Below are 23606 nucleotides of genomic sequence, written 5' to 3'. Positions count from 1 at the left end.
CTTAAACATACATAAAGCAAATATAAATCAATGAATCAATCCTAAAAGCCAGAACAGAGTATCCCAATCCAAAATGGCGACCGTCGGGTTCGCTTGTCCGTTTTCACTTTCGTTACCACAGGAGCGCTGATCTCACCTAAAAGGCGTGAAATGTTGGCCTGAAGGATATGACGACTTCTTGGGGTCGGAACTCTTGAAAGTCGTAAGGATAGTTCTATGCTAAGCTTGCTGGGAAATGTAGTTTTCAGGTTTCTGTGTGCTAGGCAGCTAGTGGGCCGGAGTCGAGGCTGTGAACTCCATCTCCCGGCATGCCTCGCTCGGCCAATAGGCTCGGACTACGGCAGCGGAAGATGGCCGCTGCCTCCAAGGCCTGACAGCGGCCCAGGCCGGCGGGTGAGGGGGGATGGAGGCGCCGCCGGTGGAGCGGCTCTTCCACGCGCGGAGGTGAGTGGAGGCGAGGCAGAGGCCCACGGGCCAGGGCAGCCTGGGCGAGACTGAGAGGGGCCTGGAGAGGAGACGAACGGGAGGGAGCTAACCGGGAGTGGAGGTGGAGGGGTGGAGAGCAGAGGGAGGGGAGGCAGGAGGTCGAGGGGTGAGGGCAGGTGGAGGGGTGGCAGGAGGTCGAGGGGTGAGGGCAGGTGGAGGGGTGGCAGGAGGTCGAGGGGTGAGGGCAGGTGGAGGGGTGGCAGGAGGTCGAGGGGTGAGGGCAGGTGGAGGGGTGGCAGGAGGTCGAGGGGTGAGGGCAGGTGGAGGGGAGGCAGGAGGTCGAGGGGTGAGGGCAGGTGGAGGGGTGGCAGGAGGTCGAGGGGTGAGGGCAGGTGGAGGGGAGGCAGGAGGTCGAGGGGTGAGGGGTGGCAGGAGGTCGAGGGGTGAGGGCAGGTGGAGGGGTGGCAGGAGGTCGAGGGGTGAGGGCAGGTGGAGGGGTGGCAGGAGGTCGAGGGGTGAGGGGTGAGGGGAGGCAGGAGGTCGAGGGGTGAGGGCAGGTGGAGGGGAGGCAGGAGGTCGAGGGGTGAGGGCAGGTGGAGGGGAGGCAGGAGGTCGAGGGGTGAGGGCAGGTGGAGGGGTGGCAGGAGGTCGAGGGGTGAGGGCAGGTGGAGGGGAGGCAGGAGGTCGAGGGGTGAGGGGTGAGGGGAGGCAGGAGGTCGAGGGGTGAGGGCAGGTGGAGGGGTGGCAGGAGGTCGAGGGGTGAGGGCAGGTGGAGGGGTGGCAGGAGGTCGAGGGGTGAGGGCAGGTGGAGGGGAGGCAGGAGGTCGAGGGGTGAGGGCAGGTGGAGGGGAGGCAGGAGGTCGAGGGGTGAGGGTTGAGGGGAGGCAGGAGGTCGAGGGGTGAGGGCAGGTGGAGGGGTGGCAGGAGGTCGAGGGGTGAGGGCAGGTGGAGGGGAGGCAGGAGGTCGAGGGGTGAGGGCAGGTGGAGGGGTGGCAGGAGGGCGAGGGGAGGCGGAGGTGGAGGGGTGAGGTAGGGGGGTGAGGGGAGACAGGAGGGGTGAGGGGAGGCAGAAGGTGGAGGGGGGAGGCATGGGGTGGGAGGAGGCATGGGGAGGAGGGAGGCAGGAGGGGTGAGGGGAGGCAGGAGGGTTGAGGGGTGGTGAGGGGAGGTGGAGGGTTGAGGGGGGTGAAGGGGCGGTGGAGGGGAGGGGGCAGGGCAGAGGGATGAGGGGAGGCGGTGAGGTGGAGGGGCAGGATGGAGGGGTGCAGGGAGGCGGCAGGGTGGAGGGTTGAGGGGTGGTGGGGTGAGGGGAGGTGGAGGGTTGAGGGGGTGAGGGGAGGCGGTGGGGTGGTGGGGTGAGGGGAGGCGGTGGGGGTGAGGGGCGGTGGAGGGGAGGGGGCAGGGCAGAGGGATGAGGGGAGGCGGTGAGGTGGAGGGGCAGGATGGAGGGGTGCAGGGAGGCGGCAGGATGGAGGGGTGCAGGGAGGCAGCAGGGCAGAGGGGTTCTGCCACAGGTAGCGAGCTTTGGCTAACGCTGGAGTTGAACGAAACGGAAAAGGCTGCAGGCTGATGCAAGTTATAAACCCGATGGGTGACTTGGAACCAGAACTGTGCGGCAACAAGAGATGTGATATATGGAATGTCGTACATTGGATGGGGGAGGATCGTGGGGTAAAGTTTTTAGAGAAAGAAACCAAGGAAGGAGGTGGGTTGCTGGAAGTATTATCAAGTGGAGATAAGGGTGCATGACAAGACAGGGGTGTGGAATTTATTAAAATATCTACTTGTCCAGGGGACAGGTTGCTTCTCAAATCTACTTGTCCTGTATAAAGATCTACTTGTCCCTTTGGTGCCATGTAGTGTGGTGCAAAATTATGGCAGCAATCTCATTATGTAAGAGCTCTGATAATAGCCTCTCTGATTGTGCCAGGGCTACTACCACAGTAGGGCTTGAATACTTGCAGTTTCAATCCCTACTGTAGCAATTTCCTTATTTTGCCACCTTTCTGCATACTGGGGCTGGAGGAAGCAGTACGCAATAGTTCCAGGGCTGGAATGCCTTTGAGTCTGCAAACCTACTAACCTGCATATTTTAAAGATTTTCACCAGCTTCTCTCTAATATTTTCCCATAATAAGAAAGGTTGGACATTTACTCTTGATAATGGGAGAATTAGAACTTCTTCCAGGGTTGGGAAGAAAGTGGCTGGAGGGAAAATGAACTTGCAAATGCTCAATAGATTTTCACATGAGCAAATCTACACATGCGTATTTACCCATGCTAAAATACAGTTCACAAATATTTTATAGGGGTACGACATATACCATGGGTGCACTTTTGTGACTTTCTTTAAGAATTTGGGGCCACATGTTGGTAGGTTCAGATTTGCGACTCGCAATTTGCGAGTCGCAAATCCGAATGTAGGATGGTGTCCCTGACACCATCTGTGATTCGCAAGGGCTTCGCAAATGCCCATCTCATGAATAATCATGAGGTGGGTCGCAATTTGCGACCCCCTTGCGAATGGCGGCCCTCACAGCGATGGTGGCCTGCTGGAGACAGCAGACCACCATGTCTGTGACTGCTTTTCAATAAAGCAGTTTTTTTTTGTAATGCAGCCCGTTTTCCTTAAAGGAAAACGAGATGCATTACAAAAACGAAAAATGAAACGTTTTCGTTTCATTTTTTCAGAGCAGGCAGTGGTCCGCAGGACCACTGCCTGCTCAGAATTTTTTTTTACAGTGACATTCACAATGGGGAAGGGGTCCCATGGGGACCCCTTCCATTTTGCGAAAGTGTTAGCACCCATTTGAAATGGGTGCAAACTGCGATTGGTTTGCGCCCGCGTTCGCAAAACAATCCTACAGTGCACTGCGAGTCGCAATTAGGAAGGGAACACCCGTTCCTAATTGTGAGTCGTAAACCCGTTTTGCGATTCGGTAACCAGGTTACCGAATCGCAAAACTGGGTTTGTGCATCGCAATGTGATTTTTGCACGTCGCAAACAGCGAAAGTCGCTGTTTGCGACATGCAAAAAGCTACCTACATGTGGGTCTTGGTCCTTAATTAGGTCTGGTGTTAACAAAGACATTTTGTTTTTATTAAACTTCTATTTCTCTCTCTTTCGGCTGGCTTTACTGTGAGTGATCGCATTCTGTGTTTCCACAAGGAGCATATTGGCACACAAAGTAGATTTGTTCAGTGTCAGGAACTACAGTGGCAATCAGTGACGTAACGAAACTGGAGGGTGCCCCTTTGCAAAGAACATGGAGGAGCCCCCTCTCCAGACTCACTCAGGGCAGGTGCTGTGCTGAAGGGGCCCCCTGGAGGGAGGCTGCGGGGCCTTTGTTATGCCACTGTGTGCATTTAGAGTTCAAAAACATTTTGGGTTTTTTTTGCCAGTGTTTGTTACAATGTTGAGGGCCTGGTAGCTCCCACAACAATAAAGTGTTACAAAAGCCATGTCAAAACAAGACACGCATTGATGAAACTAAAAGACTTATAAAAATATGTCAGATCAGTTGGCTTTGTCAGTGTTTGTTTACTTTCATGCTTCCCATAATCGTGTTGAAAATGGTTACACTGATTTTCCATTAGAAATATTTTTGGGAAATACTAGCATGCATCAAAACATTTTACTAAATGACACTTCATTTGCATCTAATCAGAGAGCATTCTGGGAGCATTACACTTGCAAATCATAGCCTAAACTTTTCAAACACGTGTATACACTTTTTTTTTGTTTTTTGTACTGGAACCAACGTCAGTAGTGAAGTGTGACCTTAAAACATTTATTTACAGCACTCACCCTAATAATGAAGGCTTTCAAATAATGAACCATAAATACAAGTTCGAACAGAATTATCTTTTGGAAACACATTACCTCAACTGCAGAGAGTTCCACTCTCTGTAAACAGGCAGCCAAAGGGTTTGTGCTGCAGAGGGTTGGGCCTACTTGTCCCAAGGAAAAAGTAAACATAAAAACTTGTTGCCCTTGACCCCAAACAAGATGTCCCGGGCGTCGGGCGATAGGAATTCCACATCCCTGGCGTTTTGGACACAGTAGAAAAAAGGGTGGAAAGTAGAAGGCAAACGATTAGGAGAGAACCTGGAAATGGACATCTAGTGATTGAAGCAATGGGACAAGGGAAGATTCACTGATACTGGGTGCAGATTTGAAAGCAATTAGTACATGTGCATGAATGGGATTTATGCAGCCGAAACGAGCCAAGAGGAAGAGTGACACTGTAGAGGGTCAGAAGAAAAGATACAGTCATAACTGTTGGAGCACTTCCGTTGAGCAGCAGTATTGCACCAATGAAAGATTGAATGCCATTTGGTTTTTGCCTCCAGGTTACCGAACGACGGCTTCCTGCTGCTGCTCCTCTTGCTCTACTGTCCAGTTGGGCTCTGCCTCCTGGTCCTCCGAGTATTCATCGGTGTGCACGTGTTTCTGGTGAGCTGTGCTCTGCCAGACAGCCTCTTCCGAAGGTGAGGACTTCTCCTAACTCTCCCGGTTGTTCCTCTGTTTACTACATGCAGCAAGCATCTCCTAACTTTACTAGATGTGTCCTCCCATGTCCTGTAGAGAAATACCTTCTGTTTGGTGGCACAGCCATTGCACATAAGTTAGCTGCCGTACGCTTAGTGAAGAGGGAGTAAGTAACAAGATTGACTGTATTCTTCCTTGACACTTTGGGCCATCTTGTATGAGAGTTATACAATTACATTTGCGCTTTAAGTCTTGCCTGCACAGAGCATGCCCTGAGTGGAGGGGGGACCCGGAACAGTCTGCACTCGTTAGGGGTATTGTTTACTAGAAAGGGCTTTGGGCCCACTTATTGCATGTATCAGAAAATCCTAAAATGTTTACTAGACATGCAGGTCTAGTAACTTGAATAGTCTACTTGACCTAACTGTAATGTAGTTAACCAGTAAAATGGTCTCATCATGTCGCCCTAAGCAAATATTTTACTTTACAGAGCCACCTTTTATTCATTATCCCATGAGTCCACCTTTCAGTATGTTAGTTTAGCCTGTCTGCTGCACAAAAAAACTGTTTCAGATTTAATAGACTAAACGTTTGCTCCATACATAATAAGAATCTAGCCCACATATAGGGTACACATGACCCCTGACCTGCCTCCATTCACCAATAGCAGGACAGAGGCAGGAATGTTTCTCAGCTCATCTTTAAATACGCACTTTTAATAAAAATATTACTAAATCAAGATGTGGTAAAACATTGCCATTTACAGGCAGCACAATTTCTATTGAAATGGCCAAATACGTTCCAAGTAATATTTAGTTTTACTTGTAAAACTATATAGTTGATAAACAATAACCTGTTGAAGTTGGGTTTCAGCAAACATATGTCATTTGCACATCACCAAATAACGTGTTATGATTTGTTTTCATTCTATTGAAGTATTTATTTCATCATACAGAATTCCAAAACAGGGACTTTCATAACTGCTGAATTGTAATGTTTTGTACAGTTCATATTTTAGCTATTTAAATGTTAGAATAAAACATGTCATTCTTCAGCCTTTCTTTTCAAACTTTGTATAGCACATTTGTCAGACAGTTCACTTTGCTCGAAATTTGGCAGTCAGATAAAGTAATTGTAGATTTAAACTGACTTTTGACCTCTGTCTCTGAGGCAGAATAAATGTGACAAGATTAAACAAGATTTAAAGGTGTCTTTATTGCTCCTTCACTATGTGAATGAAAAGAACACCTGCTGTTTGTCAGCTCGCCAGAAGGGGTGAGTGTGACCTAAATATAGCTCACCCTGATGAAATCTGGCTCGCATAGCAGTTTGTTGAGGCCTGAATTGCTTACCATTTGTTGGCTTTGTTGTCATTCTTTAATGTAGCCTCCTAATTGGCCAGGGGGTGCTGGGTGTCACTTTTTCTTTCTGCGAAACATGGACCAAGCACAGATTGATTCAATTTAATTAGTGTCCGCCTGCTGATCACTGTTTCTTTCACAGCCACTTCCTAGCTCCATCTCCTAATACCCCAACCGTATGATATATGTTGCTCTATCGTCTCACCCACTAGCCCCTCCTATTCTAAAAAGTTTTTGTAAACAAACCAGTTCTCACTGAAGCTTTAGACATACTTACAAGCTCCTGCATCTGATGAAATGTTTAAATGTTTACAAAGATTGTAGGTCGAGATCATTGGCAACCTGTTTTATTGTATTATAATTGCATTTATATGGGGCTTGCCCTAGCAAGGTTTTGAAGCGCTATACGTCAGTTCAGTGACAACTCGAGCAACTTTCCATAACACACAATTCCACTCCACACCATGCCACTTGATGCCGTACCATTCCACGCCACTCTGTCTTTACTACTCTACACCATTCTACTCCACTCTGTGCTACTCTGCTCTATGCACTCTAATTTACACCACTCTACTCTCACTCCACTCTACTACGCCACTCCAGTCTACGCCACTGCTCTCTCCACCACTTAACTCTATACCGTTCCTCTCTCCTCCACTCATTCTAGTCGGCACCACTCTACGCCACACTACGGTGTGCCACTGTACTCTATGCCACTCTACTCCACCCTTCACCACTCTATTCTTCTCCACACCTCTCTACGCCCCTCTACTCTCTACCCTTCCACTTTCTTCCACTATGCCATGTGACTCTTCTCTGTGCTGCCCTACGCCACTGCACTCTGCGGCACTCTGTTGTACGCCACTGTGCCACCCTACTCTGTGCCACTCCTCTTGCACCCTACGCCCTTCTACTCAACGCCACATTTCTCTATTCTGTTCCTCTGTAATCCTCTTTACTCTACTCTGTGCTGCTCTATTCTACCCCAGATCACTCTATGCCACTTCACACTGCATCACTCCACACTACTCACACCACTTCACTCTGCGTCACTCTATTCCACTCTTCAACTGTACTCCTCTCCACAACTGAATGCCACTCCATTCTAGTTTATTCTACTGTACGCCACTCTACTCCGTTCTGTCCCTCCACTCTATTCTTTTTTTCTGTAGACCACTCTTTTCCACTCTGTTCTACACCACTCTAATCCAATCCATGCTACTCTGTGGCAGTCTACTGTACGCCACTCCACTATATGATGCTCTGTATTACTCCACTTGACTCTCCACTACTCAGCTCACTGCTGCTCTACTCTACACCACTCCGCACCACTCTACTCTTCTACTGTACGCCACTTTGTGCCACTCCTCTGCACCCCTCAATGCCACTCCACTCTATTTTATGCCACTCTGCGCCACTCCACTCTGCCAGACTACCCTCCCTATCCACTCTACACCACTAAACACCCCTCTTCTCCACTCTATTCTACACCACTCTCTCCTGTGCCACTCTCCTCTACACCACTATGCCATGCTTCTCTAGTCTGCTCCACTCTGCGCCGCTCAACACCACTGCATTCTGACACATGCCGCTCTACTCCAGCCACATGCAGCTCTACTCCAGCCACATGCCGCTCTACTCCCGCTACTCCAGGCCACTCTACGTCACTTCACTGTACTCTGTGCCTCTCCAATCTACTCTGTTCGATGCCACAGTACTCTGCACCACTAATTTGTAGCCATGCTGAGTAGCAGCCACACTGCTATACAACATGGATAAAATACATTGGCAAATCCAATAGATTTGCATAGGCAAGACCTATTGGCTTTGCCAATGCTTGTTAATTGTTTCTTTGGCCATGATTCTTCCGAAATTAATTAATTATATTATTTTGGTATACGGGGTGATGCACCACATTGCACTTGGCTTGAAGACTTGTAAGAAGAGTGTTTTACAAGTGGGCTTTGGTTATGGCAAGAGTTGGAATAACTTTCTTGACATTGTTTTTTGGAAGCAAACGTTTAGTTTCTGAGCATTATCAGTGGAGTGGACTTCATGCTGGGGTTCTTGTATGATTCAGATTTTATTAATGTTGATGCCCATAGATTTTACCCTAGTTATTCTTATAGTATTTGGATAGTGCGCATGCACCTCTTAGTATGGTATTGTAGCGCCTTTCAGTAGTCCAAACAGTTTCTTTGCCCAAGTGATAGTTTCTACTGTTGCAGGCATCATCTGCACGATTCTCATAGGGGGTTTGTGAGACCTGAGCAGATCCTGCTTTAATGTACTTTGGTTCCTCAGTGGCATTCATATTTAGAATTGACCGGATTTAAGGTGGTTTGTGTTTTAAAGGTTCTCTAGAAGAACATAAGAGGAGGCTGGCCACATAATTACGCTGCCTCGTCCCTTGTTCTGCCCTTTAGGTGCAGATTATTTCTGCTCCCTTTGATTTACTAATCTTATGTCCTTGTTTTTAAATGTTGAGTTTCTTGGGGGTTGCCAAATACAGGCCACTGATAAGGGTGACATAGTGGTGTTATTGTCCTTACGTTCATTCTGTTGACGAACGTTTTTATTAACTTCTTTTTGTCCATTAGATCCTCCACCATTTTGTCGGATTACTTAATGCTTTTGTTAATCGAGATTATATCCTGTAGTAGTGTCGTCACTGATTTGTTGGGGTAGCTTTGTAAACCCAAGTCGTCCCGGCTGCCACATAGAGGCCAAACAAAGTATGTGTTTTGCTGGTTATTAAATAAGGAGAACACTAGGGTTCTCTTCATTTCTGCAAGCAGTGCCTAAGCATGTAGCTTCCCCCTCCACAGCCCCAGGGTCTCTAAAAGGGTAGAGTGGGTCCCAGTAGCATGCAGCAGTGTAGGAGATTAGAGTTACTCAGTTGTTTCAAGTGAGTGGCTCTCAGCACAACTTTCTAGATTTACACCCATGTGCAGACTGAAGAAGGCAGTTCCACCCCTGCAGTGTAGCTGTTCATCCAAACCCCAGTGACACGATGAGCTGTGTAATCCGACAACTAAAAACATTTCTGTGGCACCAAGACATTGGCAGTGCTGGCTGAGGCTGTTCTTATACTGTGCAGCTGTTGTTTAATTTCATCTGCCTTTGACTGCAGCCTCTTACGTCATCCCACAGTGGATCACAGGTAAACTAGGTATGTCCAAGACAGGGTTTCAGCAAGACATAGACCAGTCACCACTGACTTTATATTCTGACTCTTACAGCAGCAGTTGTTTGGGAGGGAGAAATGTGCAGTCTTCATTGGCTCTTCAAGTTCTTTCTCAAGTGTTTGTGCCCTAGTCTGTTAACACAGCCTAGGCCCTGTGCTCTGCACATCGACATGCAACACCCACGATTGCCCTGCAGGCCTGCGCTGTGGTCCTTGTTCATCGACATGCTGTGGTTGAAGCTTTGAAGGTGCTGAGATGCATGGGACAATTAGGGAATACAATATGGAAAGCTGCAAGAGTTAGTTATTTAAGCAGCATCTATGGGGCAATTACAAAGGTGCTGATGGGAAAAACATTAATGAGCATCTTGTACAGCTTGCTTGCACCTTGCGACCTCGCAAGAAAGGAGCATTTGTGCTTGCAGGGCTGAAGTGCAGCTAGGGGAATGTTTGGAGATCTGGGCCAATCCAGAAATGATTATCTTGGAGTGCCAACTTAAACCATGAAAGAGGTTTTTTTAGTACTTGGTGATCAGAAGAGCTCGCCTCGCTGTGCCTTTGAGCTCGCCTAGTCACTATTTCGGGGTTGTTTTGCTCCAGAAAAAAACTAAGATCGAAGAGCCTTTTTTTTTTTAAAGCTGGAAACCAATATTCCATGTCATGTCACCCACGTTCACGTGTGGGTCTGTCTCTGGAGTGTCCCTGCAGAGTCCAATGCTCTTAACCTTATTGTATTTATCAAGCTTCCTACCTTTCCACCAGGATGTTAATGGCCCTAGTAGACTTTGACTGAACCAGGACCTCATATTGACTGCAATTTTAGATTTTTTTTCCCCCCCAACTTTTAGGTATGTTTTATTTCACTTATTCTATTTGATGTTCGTGAAGTGGTACTAATTGATCTGTTCGTCTAGCTCCTCTTTCAGAGGTAACCATGGGATGTTGTCTTAAGTGACACTGTGAACTAATGGAGTACATTAAGGTAATCTGACTTGCCTCACGCAGGTCTTGAGGTCTTGTTAAAGGGAGTTCCACTTTCAGGTACATTTCCACTCTTGATTCTGCAATTGTAGTAAGTAATATTTCTGGGTGTTTTTCCAGCATATGATTCATAGGGCAGTTAGCGACAATGCTAAAAGTGGACTCTAAATTTGTTTCACATCATTCTATAAGTTGCTGCACAATTCCCATTGGTATGAAAAAGGAATTCTATATTTAGTTCATGTGACTGCTGTATCTATAGCTCGAAGGTCACTGTTCTACAGGAACATATGTTCACCTCCACCACATACCCTGAGAGCCTTTTTTGGCCACAACTCTGTTTTACAACCAATTTGTCAGTTGAAATAGTTCTTTTTAATTTCCACTGATAGCCAGAGTTCATCGAGGTGTAGAGGGCTGTATAACCCCAGTTGAGTCACCATGTTCTATGCTGTCTTAGCGGGTGATGGATCGCTGATCGGATCAGATCTAATGCTGCGTCTAGTGCTGCACTAGGTGAAGGAAGCTTGTTGGGAGGATTGTCTTTGACTCCCTCAGCACAAATCTGATGTAGAGCAAAAATATACATATACAATAATATAGAATGCTGATAATAACATCTCCAAAACTCACCTTTGTACCTATGCATAGTACCAAAAAGGTTTTGAAAGTGTTTTCTGTCAACCAGCTACCCTCACTGTTGTTGGGGGTTTTGGTAAAATTATAGGGGGTGACCTAAAAAACGATGCAGAGAAAATGAAATTAATTATCTGGCCTGGAAAATTGTACTCATGATGGCCCTTACTTTTGCTGGAGGGGTTTCTGAAGTTCATGTTTACGAGTTGTACGTACGCAATGATGTTTGGACAAGGTTGTTCTTAAAATGCAGTAAACTCTCTTCAGCTTGTAAAGTGAATGAGTTGTTCTTTCCTGTTCACGTTTCTCTAAAAACTCCTTTTCCGCAGAGTTGGTGCGTTCACAGTCCTCACTGTACACTGGGCAGGCCTGAGATTTGTCTGCCTTGCTCTATTTTGGTTTATTTCGGGATATTCTCTCATGTTTCTTAGCATTGTTTTTGCTCTAGGTTCATCGTCCGGGTAATGTGCTCCTTACTGGGGATGTTGGTCCGTCAGAATGACCCCCGCCTGAGGGACCGCAGCGTGAAGGTCTACGTCTGCAATCACACCACTCACTTCGATCATAACATGATTAACCTCTTGTTCTCCTGCAACACGGTAAGCAGATCCGTTTTGTTTTCTATTAATGCAGAAATGTCTGTGTTATGATACTGTGGCCGACCCGTCCTGCCCAGTCTGTCTCTCAGGACATACTAGAAATCATCTGATCTTCACTCACACAGGGACATGTGGTCACCTTTGACACCAGGTCCGTTTCTACAAAACAACTTGCGTCAAACTCTTTCAAGGTTCTGTATGTGCCAGAAAATAAATATAAATGGTATAGAATTCTTGTTCAACCTAAAGCATCGCTTAGTTATTTTAGAAATTTTACCCAAAAAGTTAAAATATTCTTATCTTGGAAAACAAAACCTACCAGATGTTACATAAGCCAGGTTGTGAGGTCCTCTTGGGATGGGGTGCAAGGGCGCCTTGTGTGTTGCTCAGAGTCTATATTCTGTTTTGCGTCTGATTGTCATTTAACATTACTTTTAAAGCCCGTCTGTTGTACGAGTTACCTTCTGCCATACACCTCCGCAGACTGCATCCGACTTGGATAATCCTTTCACTGCAAAACCACCTTTCAAACGAAAGTGAATAAACACAACTGGCTTACCGGGGCTCTTGCAGAAAAGCAGCAAAGAAAAACTCTTATCAAATGATGAGCCGTGTGTTGGGAACGCACCATTGAATCCGTTCATCTCGGTGCTTCCTTCTCTTGTCCCCTGAGACATTCCTCTTGTTTCAGCATCTGAGGCCAAAAACAAGCACCAGAACTTCTTCCCTCTGCAGCTTCAACAGTGCCCCCTACATAAGCGATATCTTCTTTGAGAGTTAAAGTTGACAATGTAAATCCCACAGAGCCTCACAAGCACCCACCCTTTGTATCTAAACCCCACCATCACCCATGCATCCCTTGTACCTAAACCCCACAAACACTGATGCATTGCTTGTATCTAAACCCCATGAAGCCTCACAAACGCCCCTGCATCTCTGGTATCTAAACCCCACAATGCCTCACAAACACCCCTGCATCCTTTGTATCTAAACCTTACAAACACCCATGTATCCCTTGTATCTAAACCCCACAAACACCCATGCATCCCTTGTACCTAAACCCACAATGCCACACCAACACCCATGCATCCCTTGTACCTAAACCCCACAATGCCTCACAAACACCCATCCCTTGTATCTAAACCCCACAAACACTCCTGTATCCCTTGTATGTGAACCTCACAATCCCTCACAAATATCCCTGCGTCCCTTGTATCTAAACCTCACAGACATCCATGCATCCCTTGTATCACAGCACATTAGCTCAGATGTGTTTCCTCTTACCATGAAACCCCTTCTCGATAGATGATGCTTTGTTGGAGCTTTCTAGCAGTAGCTAAGAGAACGTATAACCGTGCCTACACTTGTGTTTTGTAGCCCTTCACCTGATAAAAGAAAGCCCTTCAGTAGTCCCATCTGGTCCGTGCATAGCAGGTCATGCTGTGGTTTGCCTCCTTCTCCTAGACGTGTCATCTCATATTATGAAATACTTGTGGCATTTTGAAATCCCTTTTAAATGTAAGAATAATTTTGGTATTTCTATAGCTCGCGTGTAGCCAGAAGGCAGCGAAGCACTGTACAGGGTCAAAGACCAGCATAACGTCCGCAAATGAAAGGAGAGGTACCATGGTTGGGGCGGTTAAGGGTGACGTTGTAGTGTTCTTCTAGGAGGTGCGGCTTCAACTCTTTCCTAAATTAGAGCTGCATTGGGTGGTCCTGATAGATACAGTGATGTTGTTGCAGATCCTGGATGCAGATTGAAAAGGGCTGCTGTCTTGTTTTTTCATTTTTACACTTCTTGTTCTGCAGTCTGATGGTGTCCTGCAGCAGGTGTGCCGAGAACCACTGGAGATGGTCAGCTTGTCTGCAGGGGGGAAGGGCTTGGCTTGTGAGCTCGGGCAGGGCAGATGTATTGTTGTCAATGCTTGTTTACACTTCTGGTTCTGCAGTCTGTGTCCTGGCTGCAGGTGTGCCAAGAATTACTAGAGACAGTGAGCTTGTCTGCAGGATAAGTGGGGGAAGGGCTTTGCTTGTGAGCGCTGGCAGAGAGACATGTTGTTGTCAATGCTTGTTTACACTCCTTGTTCTGCAACCTGGTTGTGTCCTGGCTGCAGGTGTGCTGAGAACCACTAGGGGTGGTGAGCTTGTTTGCAGGATAAGTGGGGGAAGGGCTTGGCTTGTGAGCTCGGGCAGGGGAGACACATGGTCTTTGTCAATGTGTAATTACACTTAATCTGCGGTCTGATGGTGTCCTGGCTGCAGGTGTGCCGAGAACCACTGAGGAGGTGAGCCTGTCTGCAGGAAAAGCTGGAGTGCTGGCTTTGATGGTTTTGTAGATTTGAGGACTCAAAGTTTACATCTTTGTCAGTGCCACCTCTGGTTCTTCAGAAATGTTTTCTATTGCATACTGTTTCTACCTTGAAATGGAGCCTTCTGGGACCCAATCTGTCACCCGTGGCAAAATGAATGTCCCTAAAACCAACATATCTTCCACTATAGCAGTTTTCACCTTTCTTCTTCCTCTTTAGAACTCCTAGCAATGCAGCTTCTCCTCGACCTAACCAGCTGGGATTTAATCTCAATTTCAGGTTTGTCAACTTGAGTGCTTAGAAAGCAGCACAAGTCCAGCTTCACATGCTTGAATAGATGAAAATAAAAATCACATCACAACAATCGCTGGCCTGTCTAGGTGGAACTGACAGTCCTTCAGCACAGGGCAGCACATCTGGGGCCGTGCACATGTGGTTTTCTCTGCTGCTTTTTCAAAATGTCCCGGTCTCTTTAGACCCACAGGGTCTTCCAGATCCATACTCCCAACATACTCGTCCAAGCGGCTCACCCTTTCTTGAGTACTTAATGCCATCAACAGGCTTTCTACATGTCAGAGTTTATAAAGCAAAATACTGAAACAGTTCTTATCAAAATGCACTAAGCATCCACCTTTTTTGCTAATTAAATGGTGCCTGGTGTTTCACTAAAGCACTCAAAGCGTTCCTAGTAGTCCTGATAGCACACAAGAAGGCACATATTTTGACAGTCATCACTTCCTGTGATCATTGCCCATTGCTGTGAACACACATCAGAAATGACTGAAAGTTAGGGCATGCCTCCGCGACTGAGAGGAGCTCTCCAGCTACTCTACCCGCGCCTCGTCATTTTTTTTCAGCTCTGATTTGTTGTAGATGTTAGGTTCCTCCAGATTGACCATGGGGAGGTTGCACAGTGTATTGAACACACTCCTCACTTGTCTAAATTTTAATGTTTTTTAAAATATCTGTTTATTGATTTGGGTTGCTCATTGATTGGGTTGTGAGACCTCATCAAGCAGTAAAGCACAATTTACTATAAGATGCAGTTTGGTCTCCATAAATGAAACCTTAGCTGAGTCCTAGGTAGCTTGGCACAGAGCAGTCAAGTTCAACTTAGAAGAAAACGCGTGTAAATCATTTAGCAACACCAAAACAGTTAAACCGTAAGAAACACAATACCACAAACATCCCACTTCAATTTATAAAAATATACTGTACTTTTTTATCTTTCGATACACTATAAAGAGAAAAATCAACCAGAGATAAATGATTTTTAAAAGAAACAATAAACCACTGCTTTTCCAGTGCAGTTAATCATTTTCATCCATGATAGTAGTTTAGGGTTAACCACAACAAACAAGTTGAAACTGCTACTTAAGCGATGTTGGACGGGCCACCTGGGGCAGTGAGTCAACCAAAGGGACCAAACAGGTCCAGAGGGACAGTTCCCGGTCACTCTCGGCTGCCTCCAATCCAGTTCTGAATCCTTCTGTTGGACGGCTAATGAAGTCCATGGAAGTGGTCCTGATGCAGGGCTGGAGGGTGCTGAAAACACTGATGCAGAGAGCGCCCCCTTGTGGTCACCTTTTGCCACAGGTGTTGATGGAAGCCTCTGATCTCGGGCCTCGAGCTCCCAAAACCCACCAACTCGTTCCAATATGGGAACAGTTAGAACTGGCCAGCTGGTCTCCATGCAAACAACTATTTCCTTGTGCCTTTCTTCTGCGTTCTTCGGTTGGGGCTGCAAGTACACTCTGATGCGGTCCAAGGGGACGGACTCCCTTTCCCAGCACGTGCAGGGTCCGCATGGGTCCGTTTCAGTAGCCAGGCAGCTGGTCACTCACAAGCAGTGACCGTTAGCCTTTTGTGGTTATGTGGCTAACAGGGGACTAGCCTAACTAGTCCCGGGTTAAAAACCATGGGCAGTTGGTGCAGCCCTTGGGGTCTCTCTCCACGTCCTCAGCAGCAGTCTGTCCTCTTTGTGCCACCTCTTTTGTGTAGTCTATCCAGTCAGCAGGCACATTCCTCTTCTGTCTTCTCTGGTGCAGCAGTAGTTTGAGTTCTGCACGCCAGGGGCTGCACTTTTATGCCATCTACTAGCTCCGGGAAGTGGGTTATTAACTAGCAAATGGGCTACAAGCTCTCATGGGAGACGAAACCCACCTGGTGACAACTTCCTCTTAAATGTGGCATCTAGTTATCCCAGAGTCAATACTCTGGCCACTACCAACATGACCAAACCATTTTCTCGGTGTGTCGAACTCTCTAAGCCTAACCAGAGGTTTGGTTACCTGGGGCTACCCTCCCCATGGAAAACAGGTTTGACCACGAGTTTTCTAGTCCTCCTTGAGGTGCCAGCCTGAGCGAAAGACTGGTCCCTGCCTAGTGGGAACTACATTTGTTCAACAGAGGCGGCTTCACCATCTGTGGTTCACACTGCGCGGGCGATCCTGCCAAGAGGATGTCACACCTCCTCCCAGAGCAGTTTCTTTTTTTCTCCTTCCAGAAAGTTGTTTGCACCTTGTCTGCTGGAAGGTAGCAGGTAGCCTCGGGCTACAGAAGCTGGTTTCAACAGAAATGACTACTGGAAAAATTTGGTAACAAAGTGGCAACTTTCTAAATTAGCCCTTTGGAAAATTGTCACATTAAACTCTGCTTGAGCAACACATCGGGTCTGACGTAACAGTTCTTGTGGTACCTTGGAATATCAACTTTGGTAGTTCCGTTTGCAAGTCAGCACCATTTGTGTAAGTGCAAACCGCTCCCTACTAGTCATTGGAGCTACCAACCTTTCCACAGTAAGATTGACAATTTTATGGTGGTCTCTAGTTATTGTCATTCCAAGATAGTGGACACTTCACGCATGTAGGAGGCTGGACTGGCTTGTAGTGGGTACCAAGGGGGTACTTACACCTTGCACCAGGCCCAGGTATCCCTTATTAGTGTAGAGGGGTGTCGAGCAGCTTAGGCTGATAGAAAAGGTAGCTTAGCAGAGCAGCTTAGGCTGAACTAGGAGACGAGTGAAGCTCCTACAGTACCACTAGTGTCATATGCACAATATCATAAGAAAACACAATACACAGATATACTAAAAATAAAGGTACTTTATTTTTATGACAATATGCCAAAGTATCTCAGAGTGTACCCTCAGTATGAGGATAGCAAATATACACAAGATATATGTACACAATACCAAAATATGCAGTAATAGCAATAGAAAACAGTGCAAGCAATGTATAGTCACAATAGAATGCAATGGGGACACATAGGTATAGGGGCAACACAAACCATATACTCTAGAAGTGGAATGCGAACCACGAATGGACCCCAAACCTATGTGACCTTGTAGAGGGTCGCTGGGACTGTAAGAAAACAGTGAGGGTTAGAAAAATAGCCCACCCCAAGACCCTGAAAAGTGGGTGCAAAGTGCACCTAAGTTCCCCAAAGAGCACAGAAGTCGTGATAGGGGAATTCTGCAAGGAAGACCAACACCAGCAATGCAACAACAATGGATTTCCAGACGAGAGTACCTGTGGAACAAGGGGACCAAGTCCAAGAGTCCCGATCAAGTCTGGAGTGGGCAGATGCCCAGGAAATGCCAGCTGTGGGTGCAAAGAAGCTGCCACCGGATGGTAGAAGCTGTGGATTCTGCAAGAACGACAAGGGCTACAAACTTCCCCTTTGGAGGATGGATGTCCCACGTCGTGAAGTCGTGCAGAGGTGTTTCCGTGCAGAAAGACCGCAAACAAGCCTTGCTAGCTGCAAGGGTCGCGGTTAGGGTTTTTGGATGCTGCTGTGGCCCAGGAGGGACCAGGATGTCGCCAATTGCGCGAGGAGACAGAGGGGGCGTCCAGCAAGACAGAGAGCCCACTCGGAAGCAAGCAGCACCCACAGAAGTGCCGGAACAGGCACTACGAAGTGGAGTGAACCGGAGCTCACCCGAAGTTGCACAAGGGGGTCCCACGAAGCCGGAGGACAACTCAGGAGGTCGTGCAATGCAGGTTAGAGTGCCGGGGACCCAGGCTTGGCTGTGCACAAAGGAAATCCTGGAAGAGTGCACAGGAGCCGGAGTAGCTGCAAAACACGCGGTTCCCAGCAATGCAGTCTAGTGTGGGGAGGCAAGGACTTACCTCCACCAAACTTGGACTGAAGAGTCACTGGACCGTGGGAGTCACTTGGACAGAGTTGCTAAGCTCAAGGGACCTCGCTCGTCATGCTGAAAGGAGACCCAGAGGACCGGTGATGCAGTTCTTTGGTGCCTGTGGTTGCAGGGGGAAGATTCCGTCGACCCACGGGAGATTTCTTCGGAGTTTCTAGTGCAGAGAGGAGGCAGACTACCCCTACAGCATGCACCACCAGGAAAACAGTCGAGAAGGTGGCAGGATCAGCGTTACAAGGTCGCAGTAGTCGTCTTTGCTACTTTGTTGCAGTTTTGCAGGCTTCCAGCACAGTCAGCAGTCGATTCCTTGGCAGAAGGTGAAGAGAGAGATGCAGAGGAACTCTGATGAGCTCTTGCATTCATTATCTAAGGAATTCCCCAAAGCAGAGACCCTAAATAGCCAGAAAAGGAGGTTTGGCTACTTAGGAGAGAGGATAGGCTAGCAATGTAGGAGGCTGGACTGGCTTGTAGTGAGTACCAAGGGGTACTTGCACCTTGCACCAGGCCCAGTTATCCCTTATTAGTGTATAGGGTGTCTAGCAGCTTAGGCTGTAGATAATGGTAGCTTAGCAGAGCAGCTTAGGCTGAACTAGGAGACGAGTGAAGCTCCTACAGTACCACTAGTGTCACTTGCACAATATCATAAGAAAACACAATACACAGATATACTAAAAATAAAGGTACTTTATTTTTATGCCAATATGCCAAAGTATCTCAGTGAGTACCCTCAGTATGAGGATAGCAAATATACACAAGATATATGTACACAATACCAAAAATATGCAGTATAGTCTTAGAAAACAGTGCAAACAATGTATAGTTACAATAGGATGCAATGGGGACACATAGGGATAGGGGCAACACAAACCATATACTCCAAAAGTGGAATACGAACCACGAATGGACCCCAAACCTATGTGACCTTGTAGAGGGTCGCTGGGACTATTAGAAAATAGTAAGGGTTAGAAAAATAGCCCACCCCAAGACCCTGAAAAGTGAGTGCAAAGTGCACTAAAGTTCCCCAAAGCACATAGATCCCCCACGCCGTGGAGAGTCGTGCAGAAGTGTTTTCCCGCCGAAAGACCGCCAACAAGCCTTGCTAGCTGCAAATCGTGCGGTTAGGGTTTTTGGATGCTGCTGTGGCCCAGGAGGGACCAGGATGTCGCCAATTGCGTCTGGGGACAGAGGGGGGGTCGAGCAAGACAAGGAGCCCTCTCAGAAGCAGGCAGCACCCGCAGAAGTGCCGGAACAGGCACTACGAAGAGGAGTGAAACGGTGCTCACCCGAAGTAGCACAAAGGAGTCCCACGCCGCCGGAGGACAACTTAGAAAGTCGTGCAATGCAGGTTAGAGTGCCGTGGACCCAGGCTTGGCTGTGCACAAAGGATTTCCGCTGGAAGTGCACAGAGGCTGGAGTAGCTGCAAAAGTCGTGGTTCCCAGCAATGCAGTCTGGCGTGGGGAGGCAAGGACTTACCTCCACCAAACTTGGACTGAAGAGTCACTGGACTGTGGGAGTCACTTGGACACAGTTGCTGGATTCAAGGGACCTCGCTCGTCGTGCTGAGAGGAGACCCAGGGGACCCGTGATGCAGTTCTTTGGTGCCTGCGGTTGCAGGGGGACGATTCCGTCGACCCACGGGAGATTTCTTCGGAGCTTCTAGTGCAGAGAGGAGGCAGACTACCCCCACAGCATGCACCACCAGGAAAACAGTCGAGAAGGCGGCAGGATCAGCGTTACAGAGTTGCAGTAGTCGTCTTTGCTACTTTGTTGCAGTTTTGCAGGCTTCCAGCGCGGTCAGCAGTCGATTCCTTGGCAGAAGGTGAAGAGAGAGATGCAGAGGAACTCTGATGAGCTCTTGCATTCGTTATCTAAGGAAATCCCCAAAGCAGAGACCCTAAATAGCCAGAAAAGAGGGTTTGGCTACTTAGGAGAGAGGATAGGCTAGCAACACCTGAAGGAGCCTATCAGAAGGAGTCTCTGACGTCACCTGCTGGTCTTGGCCACTCAGAGCAGTCCAGTGTGCCAGCAGCACCTCTGTTTCCAAGATGGCAGAGGTCTGGAGCACACTGGAGGAGCTCTGGGCACCTCCCAGGGGAGGTGCAGGTCAGGGGAGTGGTCACTCCCCTTTCCTTTGTCCAGTTTCGCGCCAGAGCAGGGCTGAGGGGTCCCTGAACCGGTGTAGACTGGCTTATGCAGAAATGGGCACCATCTGTGCCCATGAAAGCATTTCCAGAGGCTGGGGGAGGCTACTCGTCCCCTGCCTTCACACCATTTTCCAAAGGGAGAGGGTGTAACACCCTCTCTCTGAGGAAGTCCTTTGTTCTGCCATCCTGGGCCAGGCCTGGCTGGACCCCAGGAGGGCAGAAACCTGTCTGAGGGGTTGGCAGCAGCAGCAGCTGCAGTGAAAACCCTGAAAAGGCAGTTTGGCAGTACCAGGGTCTGTGCTACAGACCCGTGGGATCATGGGATTGTGCCAACAATGCCGGGATGGCATAGAGGGGGCAATTCCATGATCTTAGACTTGTTACATGGCCATGTTTGGAGTTACCATTGTGACGCTACACATATGTAGTGACATATGTATAGTGCACGCGTGTAATGGTGTCCCCGCACTCACAAAGTCCGGGAATTTGCCCTGAACAATGTGGGAGCACCTTGGCTAGTGCCAGGGTGCCCACACACTAAGTAACTTAGCACCCAACCGTTACCAGGTAAAGGTTAGACATATAGGTGACTTATAAGTTACTTAAGTGCAGTGGTAAATGGCTGTGAAGTAACGTGGACGTTATTTCACTCAGGCTGCAGTGGCAGGCCTGTGTAAGAATTGTCAGATCTCCCTATGGGTGGCACAAGAAATGCTGCAGCCCATAGGGATCTCCTGGAACCCCAATACCCTGGGTACCTCAGTACCATATACTAGGGAATTTTAAGGGTGTTCCAGTATGCCAATGTAAATTGGTGAAATTGGTTACTAGCATGTTAGTGACAATTTGGAAAGAAATGAGAGAGCATAACCACTGAGGTTCTGGTTAGCAGAGCCTCAGTGAGACAATTACACATAACACAGGTAACACATACAGGGCACACTTATGAGCACTGGGGCCCTGGCTGGCAGGGTCCCAGTGACACATACAACTAAAACAACTTATATACAGTGAAATATGGGGGTAACATGCCAGGCAAGATGGTACTTTCCTACAGCGCCTGACCCTAATACTTTGTAAATTCGAAAGCAAACCAACAGGACCACCTTTGACCTCTTCCACGTCACCCTCACTATAGGCCTCCAGAATTTGCATCAGTCTCAGTAATATGAGGTACAACTTCTGCATAAATAGCAGGACATCGTCCACGTAGAAAGAGAGGTATTCCTCAAGGACTCTACCCCAAAAGATTTCCCACCCTGGACATCACACCCTAATCCACTCCACAATTGGCTACATGGTCTGGGCAACCCTGTCAGGTCCCTTGTGCTATCTGAAATGGCCTTGACAGCGCACCATTGACTTGTGCCCTAGATCAAGGGGAACCGCATTGTACCTTTATGCACTCCTGTAAATCTGGCCAAAAATGTAAATTCTCTAACAATTGGTAGAAGAATGTCCACTCGACCAAATCAAAGGCCTTCTCAGTCCCTCAGTGCTGGAGCTGCTGGGTCCTCTAGTTTGGCCGAATGAGCCGGCACCACCTGCAGACGGTAGATGCAGTGTCTGCTTCCCCGTCTGGTCAAGGTGGTTTGCTCCCTAGTTAACAAGAACACAGTCTATTGACCAACCTTTCACCAATATTTTGGCCTGTATGTTGCCTATAAACGGCACACTCTGAAAGTGTTTTTTCTGGCTTAGGGATGACTGCAATGGTACTCCACACAGGTCTTTGTGCAGCTCCTTGGCCTGCATGGACATCAGCCACAGCATTAAGCGAGAGACATTGGCTTCCCCAGAGGAAAGCCATTTGGTCCCAGAGTCTTTGCTCTGGGGATGCTGTGTATGGCCTCTTTCAGTGTCCCCTCTTCAGAGAGCTCTTCTCTGCCAGACATTTTGGAAATATCAAATCCTGCATGCTCTGTTGTTGGTGTTGTCGTCACCTCAGTGGTCAGGATCTGTATAGTGCTTCCTAATAGACTACAAATGCATCTGCGATCTTTTGTGATGTATATGAGGTCACACTTAAGGTTGTGAATTTTAGGAATGAATCTAGCCTTCATATTTTTATTGTCCCACCAATAGAGCAGTTTTCTTAACTTATCTCTATGTTCATGAAGTCTGTGCTACGAGGCAGACTAGGCCGTCTTCGCTGCATCTAGAACCCTTATTTTCAGGGCTGCCCTAGCAATGTCCAGCCAGCTTTGGGTTTTCTGTTTCAGAAATCGCAGATACACCTGTTCAAGGTGGATTGTTTGTTGTTTTAAGTGTTTTTTCTTTTCACTATTTCTCGTCTGTCCCAAAAGATGTTGGATGATTCAATCTCTCATAACCGCTCTCAGGTCTCACCGTATTATTCTATGTTGCCTCTGGGTTTGAGTTTAGCTCCAAATAGCCAGCAATACAATCCCTATTAAGGTCCTGTAATTACTCCTCTAGTACCTTGTAACCACCAAGGGTTGAGTCTCTATTGTGTATCCCTGTTTGAAAGGGCGCACCAGTGTCATTTCCAGTGGTGAGTGGTCTGACAGGAAGCAGGGCAGTATTCTACCTCCAGCCACCCACCTAGGTCTCCTGCTGGGATAAAGAAATACTCTAATCTCGAGTTTGATTTGTGGGTATGTGAGTAAGAAGTAAACTTGAGGGCATTTAGGTTCGCTAGCCTCCAAACATGGCTGAGGCAAAGAGCCCAGTCTGAAAGGGGCATAGCCCAACGGCGAGACCTGGCATCTCTAAATACCGAATGGGATCCGTAAAGGAGTGGAAATCCACACCTGTATCTATCCTGTCTTCCGGTATCGTGAAGCGTATCAGTTTATTTTTATGGTAAAGCTATCAGTACTTGTTGCAGTATCGAACGCACAGCCACACATACTAGCAATGTTTTTATATCCGTTTCCCCGCGATATGTACTCCACTGCATTGCTTTATAGTCACTAGTGTATAGCACTCTACCTCAAACAAACCATGGGCCGTGTTCAAGGAGAACTGTGCACCCTTTGCCAAGACTGTCAAACTGGAACAGGTCACTGCATCTTTAGAGAATCCTCTCAGGCCATCGCTTTACAGCGCTGCCTCCCAACTGAAGAGGAGATAGAAAGATGTGGCACAGAGAATCCGCACCGAAGTGCAGAGGGGTTTGTTGCAGTGAGTGGTATTGAAGTTATTTAAAGAGGTGAGCGATGGCCGGAACTGTAGATAGAAATGACTCCTGGCTTCTGCGAATCGTCCACACCTAGGTCGTCTTTAAGGTCCCAGTCTGAAGAAGTGGTCTGTCTTCACTTGTAGGTGTTAAGAACTTCTTCTCAGGCT

At 47.7% G+C, this 23606-nt stretch overlaps 1 protein-coding gene across 1 annotated transcript in view; it reads left to right on the top strand.

Annotated features, from left to right (window-relative positions):
• The first annotated feature begins 294 nt into the window (after positions 1 to 294).
• Positions 295 to 23606, top strand: part of AUP1 (AUP1 lipid droplet regulating VLDL assembly factor) — a 63264-nt gene continuing 39952 nt past the window's right edge. The window contains exons 1-3 of the mRNA XM_069203473.1: positions 295 to 444; positions 4779 to 4916; positions 11531 to 11681. Coding sequence (XP_069059574.1) covers positions 404 to 444; positions 4779 to 4916; positions 11531 to 11681 — 330 coding nt within the window. The 5' untranslated portion in view covers positions 295 to 403. The remainder of the gene's footprint in view (positions 445 to 4778; positions 4917 to 11530; positions 11682 to 23606) is intronic.

Source organism: Pleurodeles waltl, chromosome 1_1 (genome assembly GCF_031143425.1).
Source record: "Pleurodeles waltl isolate 20211129_DDA chromosome 1_1, aPleWal1.hap1.20221129, whole genome shotgun sequence".
Lineage (NCBI taxonomy): Eukaryota > Metazoa > Chordata > Amphibia > Caudata > Salamandridae > Pleurodeles > Pleurodeles waltl.
Note: the sequence above shows the minus strand (reverse complement) of the source record. Positions and strands in the feature narration are given on the sequence as shown.